Here is a 5,547-nt window from a genome sequence, read left to right as displayed (position 1 = left end):
CCAAGATCACATGGTGTTAATAAAAAAATATCAAAAGGTCTTTAACCCGAGACCTTAATGTCATCTAGATCCACTAATAAATATTAAGCATTATAAAAAGTGTTAAATATGTGAAAACCTAGGTCTTTTATTTATTTAATTTTTCTATTGCAATACAACTTAACTCAAACTTATGCGACAAAGCTTTTAAATTTAAATTTTTACAACAAAGTTAATACAACTCTGATAATGTTTGCGAAAAATATTGTGTTGTGGTATAAAAAAACCCTAATTAGAATGAAATCAGTAAACGTAAAAACTCGTGAACCTGGTCAATTACTTATCTTTTTGAATCATGTTATAGTTACGCTAATAACTTACAAATAAACAAGGTACAAGCAAAAACATGTTGCACGCTAGTCTAATAATTAATTTAAATAGTTATAGGTACAATGGAATTTTCAAAGCCATCGTTTTCCCTATAAATAAGATGAAAAATATAACGCCAATGCAGTACAAAGTACAATGGGGATTCGTTTTTGTATTTTACTTATGCTGGTGGGCGAGGCTTATGTAAGATACATAAAAACCTCTATTAAGTTCGAATATTTAAACAAAAATACTTCATTTAATTTACAGATGATCCTGCCAAAAACGTATGAAGTGCGTTTTGAATCTTTTAACTCAACGTGCGGCGAGTATTGTGATTTTAGCAAAATTCGACTTATGGGACGAGATCACAAGGCAAATGGAACCATGGAGTTGAAGCAAGACTTTGACAATGATAACTTTTTCGTCTCCGGTGAAAGTTTCATCGATTCCAATGGCAGCGGAGAGTACAAGAAGCTTCCCTTCACCATTCCCAAGCAACCCATCTGCAATGCTTTGGAATCATATGCGGTCTACTTTGACGCGAGCTTGAAGTATGGAGAGAACACCGACTTTCCCCTCGACGCCCGCCCATGTCCCGTGCCAAAGGGGGTCTACTATTTCAAGGATGTGCTCATCAAAACTGACGATTGGCCGGCCATTATGCCGCGAGGCTATTTTAAAGCCGTTGCCAACCTGATTAAGAATGATGAGGTTGTCGCTTCTCTTGAAATTGTTGCCCATATCACTGACCTATTTTAACCGCAATTTACCTTCTCGAAATATTTTAATTTTAGCAACGTAAAATATGATAAATGAAGAAGCTTGAAATTTATTTAGCAACAAATAATAAAAAGTGAAAAACATAAAGTTTATTTATATATGGACTTTTAATTAGCAAAATAAGTAAGTATATACAATTTTGTAGAATACAATGTTTTCTGATTTATTCTGATTTATTTTTGCATACGAGAGAATATCTATAATTAATGTTTATATATATATATTTTTCTAATTTTGTATGCTGACTTTTATGTAAGAAATTTGTTAGGACATTTATCGGTATCTTAGTTGAGTAGATCATATACTTGATTTTGCAGATGTCCTTGAGGAAGTCCTACGGTGTGAGCTTGGTGTCTTGGAAGTCAACTGGAGCATCGGTCTTCGAATTTAATGCTCGACTGCTGGGACGCGAACGAAGTTAAATTTCCTTTTTTTTTAATTTTTTTTCAAAATGTATCGTATACATTAAAGTTTAGTTGTTATATTAATAAACACCAAATGCATGATCATTCTTTAAGAGCTATTTTCTCTCTGTGCAGCTCACATGTCAATAGATTTTAATCAATGTCTTAGAAAATGTATATTTAATGGCAAAGTATTCCCTTTTATCAAGATGGTTTAGTGTTATAACTCTTTTGACAATGAAGCCGAGATTCTGGAAACCCCCCTATTGAAAGTGCCAAAGATTAGCATATCTGGCAGCCTAGATCTGCATTTGCAGACAATTCGGCTGGCTGTGGATCAAAAGCAAACTAAGAATAGCCGCCAACACCTCTCGTCCTTCGATCGATTCAGCTGCCTTGATAGGGAAATCCTGCCAAATGATTTCCAGCGAAATCTGATACGACCTGAAACGATTTTCCGGGGCAAGATTGCGATACACCGATCACTTGTCCGATACGGAGATCAACGGCAAAAGGATCTTTGCCGGCCAGGATGATGTGCACATTTTCGGGCTAATCCCTGCCCGTCGTCTCGTCTTGTCGATTTTTTTCGGCCAACGCCCAGTGAATTGCCGTCGCCGCTGTGGCTTTATGCTAATGATCGGTTCTGACCCAGAAACTAGACCAAAACGAGGAGGACCGCAGCGCTAAAACCACTCATGGCTCATTGTCCGGCGATTGTTTCGTCAAAACCGAATGCAGAAACAAGAGGAAGCCGAGCCTAAATATTGCAAATCTGCCCAGGCGACTGGGCCATTGTTTTGGCCACGCCAGGCCCGGTTGGTTGGTTGTTTGGTTGGTTGGTTGGTTCGTTGGCAACTGCGACGAGTGCGAAAATAAAAATCTCTTAATCGGCACTGGCGACAGCATTCAATGAGTTCTGCACTGCCTCTGGCTGGAGGGCAAACTGGCCAGCCAGCCAGGCAGGCGAACTGGCACTTGAAACATGACAATATCAATTTGTACGTACAATGGCCTAATCTGATAATCAGTGCAAACATGTCCTTTGTGTCCATTGTGCGTGGAACAATGCAAACGGCATAGTTGTGCGCCAGGATTAGGTGCCAAAGCCAGGCCAGTTCAAAATCGACAAAAAAATCAAAAAAAAAAAAAAAAAAGGATGAAACGAAGTAAGTTTTTTGGCAGACCGCCCGGCCAAAATGCGAGTTCATTACGCGACTCTATTAAATGATTAATGGGCGTTTTATGGTAAACTGCCGCTCCGACGATCCCCATAAAACGAGCGATCATAAAAGGCAGACAAGTAAAAACAAGGGAGCCCCCGAGATGATCGCTGCATGTAAAATGAACCCGGGACACCGGGCTCCGAACTCCGGCTTGTCAATCAAAGTGCTCAAAGGGAACACAACATAAAAATGATCGACAACAGTGACACTTTGGGCGGCAGGAATGTCGCGGATAAGCATCAACACACAAACACACACACCGAGATCGGGGGAATAGGGTTCATTTATCATCGCAGAGATTGGGGAATGGAAATGGTAGGTGTGGCGTATGCCCAGCATGAATTAATCATCGCACAAATCAAATTGAAATCACGGCAGGCACAAAAAATAATAAAAATATCATAACAAATGCTGCAGACAGCATTAATGAGCCACGACAGTCCTTTCGATTAGATGTTTTTATTGAATGAGAATGAAAATGAGGGTTGAGTTTCGCAGAGAGATACTCAGTTAACCACAAATTGACTTGTTTTGCCGGGTTGAACAACTCCCCACAAATTAGCTGCTCAATTGGGTAATAAAACCAAATGTGCCAATTGTGAGTGCACAAAACTTTTCCCTTGGCGAGAACTTCGGCAGTAAGTGCCCCCGAAAACAATTGTGCAATTGCATTAATTGCATTGTCGAATGAAAACAAAAGCCACAGGACATCGCCTCAAATGGCTGCTGCATATGCTGGTATTTGCTGGCACTTTTAAGGTGGTTTTCACTTGGTGGCTTAGAGATAGCGTCCACTCAATTATGTCATATCGGCGATACTAAATGGACTTTTAACTTGCTGTGATTGTGTAATTTGGACCGCTCTTCTGGGCTTACCTTTTATGGCCGGCCATTAAAAAGGCCAATGAGCTTGCTCAGATTTATCAGCGTGCACGCCATAAAGTAACAAATAAATTTAAATACTAATAATAATAAAAAGTAATACACGCACACACTCGCCTTCTTCGGTGGCATCCTCGAAAAGGATACACCATACTATACCATGCCGTGTGCGAAGGACCAAACACATTTATGGCCAGCAATTAAATGGGGCTGCCATTTGTTTTATTATAACAGCGAGCGGCATTCAACATCGCCATCATCAGGAGCGAAAGCAAGGCAGCATCGGCATCAGCGATAAGGCTCCGTTTTATTATTATCCTTTATGCTTTTCGTGTGCTTTTTTTTCGTCCTCGGCTGGCGGTGCCTTTAGCTTTGGGGGCGTGGCCCGGGCGGGGGGCAGCCCACATTAGAATAGGCAAAGCTAAAATAAGACAACTTATGTAAATTGTATTTCCTATAGAGAAATGTGAATGCTCTGACTTTGGAACTTTAGAAGTAAGTTTTTAATCCTTGAATTTGTATATTTAGGTTTTAAATATTTATTTCTAATCCTAAAATGAAAGGGTATTTCTAAGTTACTTACAAGAATTCTTTGTTTCTAAATTATAAATATTTTATTCCCCAAACGGATAGGATACAATTCATTTGATTCAAATTCTATTTTTTAAAAACAAAATATTTTTATACTTATTCATGGTTTTAATTTAGGTCTTTCAACTATAATGGTATATATATTTTTGTCGATCATCTCTCCTTGTTGACAATTTGTTTATTTATTAATTTTTATAAAATATTTTATGAGTTCCATATTAGTTTTCATTCCTTTTTAAGGCATTTTTAATGTCCTTAATCAATTTTGTAATCAAAATACTCAACTTTTAGCAGAGTATCAGGAGACAAGGCCATAAAAAGTCGCAATGCGCCATAAAAACAGTTAAAGCCAAGACAAAAGTCGCACATACACACACACACACACACAAATGCGATTTGGGAGTCGTTAAAAGCGCGCATGTGTGTGCGGCAAAGTCCTGTACAAATTAAGCCTTTTCTAGGCAAACAAACGAGCGCACATCCTTGTTAAGCGAACGTACACATAGAATATATAACCAAATAAAGCGCCACCGATGAGATCTCTGGGCAGCCCTCGCCCCTTAACCCTCCCACGCCCCTGAGCATGTGCAAAGTAGGTTGCTCAAATCGCACACAACATAAAACATTTTTAATGCCAAACAGCAACAAAATGAAAAAAAAAACAGAAAAGCAGAAGAGCAGACAATAAAAAAAGGCACACAAAACGAGCATAAAAATGGCAGCTGGCAAAAGAAAATGGCCGCCGCTCGTGTAAGCCCCATTTCCCTCAGCCCCCCAACAAAGTATTGCACCCCCGTCATCCATTTGGCGGTCATACGTACAGGATATTGTGTAAAAAGGATTAATGTGCCCCTTTTCTCTCTTTGTTTTAATTGCATTGAGGTTAAGGGGTGCAGGGGCTTTGGCCAAGAGGAATGGGCCCAAGCGGAATGTAAAATGCCCAAAAGCGACGGAAAATAAATGTATATATTACTATCAGTGGCGTAGGGAATTTCAAAATAAGGATTTCAATGCGTTGGTGCAGCATAAGAAGTAAATGATCTTAGAGAGTCATATGTTTTTATTTATATTGTTTTTTTGTGTTAATCTATTTCTATTGTTTTTTCCTATACCCCCTTAACTACTCCTCTGTTTTTTTTTCGGAAACCGGCGAATAAAATATATATTTGATGCCATAAAAATGTCACAGACGCCTTGAGTTATGCAGCCTGGACTGTGGCTTATGTGGCGCCCTCAGCCAAATCCCATTCCCAAACCCATTCCCCATCCTTTGTGCCAATGCCATTACCACTTATTTTTGAACCACAAAAGGC

General features: G+C 39.1%; 1 protein-coding gene across 1 annotated transcript; it reads left to right on the top strand.

The window, feature by feature from the left end:
- The first annotated feature begins 511 nt into the window (after positions 1-511).
- On the top strand, positions 512-1,177 carry LOC108143743. Its single transcript, XM_017268275.2, has 2 exons — positions 512-552; positions 619-1,177. Exons 1-2 carry the CDS (start codon positions 532-534, stop codon positions 1,108-1,110), a joined length of 513 nt encoding a protein of 170 aa, XP_017123764.2. The 5' UTR covers positions 512-531; the 3' UTR covers positions 1,111-1,177.
- Positions 1,178-5,547: the final 4,370 nt, after the last annotated feature.

The sequence above is a fragment of the Drosophila elegans genome, unplaced genomic scaffold (assembly GCF_018152505.1).
Source record: "Drosophila elegans isolate 14027-0461.03 unplaced genomic scaffold, ASM1815250v1 contig_468, whole genome shotgun sequence".
Classification (NCBI taxonomy): domain Eukaryota; kingdom Metazoa; phylum Arthropoda; class Insecta; order Diptera; family Drosophilidae; genus Drosophila; species Drosophila elegans.
The sequence above is the reverse complement of the archived record's forward strand: the minus strand, read 5'-3'. Positions and strand labels throughout refer to the sequence as shown.

Excerpts from the sequence above, each read along its gene's own strand:
- LOC108143743 (XM_017268275.2), top strand. The coding sequence starts at position 532 with ATGCTGGTGGGCGAGGCTTAT. Across the intron at positions 553-618 it reads TGCTGGTGGGCGAGGCTTAT|ATGATCCTGCCAAAAACGTA; the intron begins GTAAGATACATA and ends TTTAATTTACAG.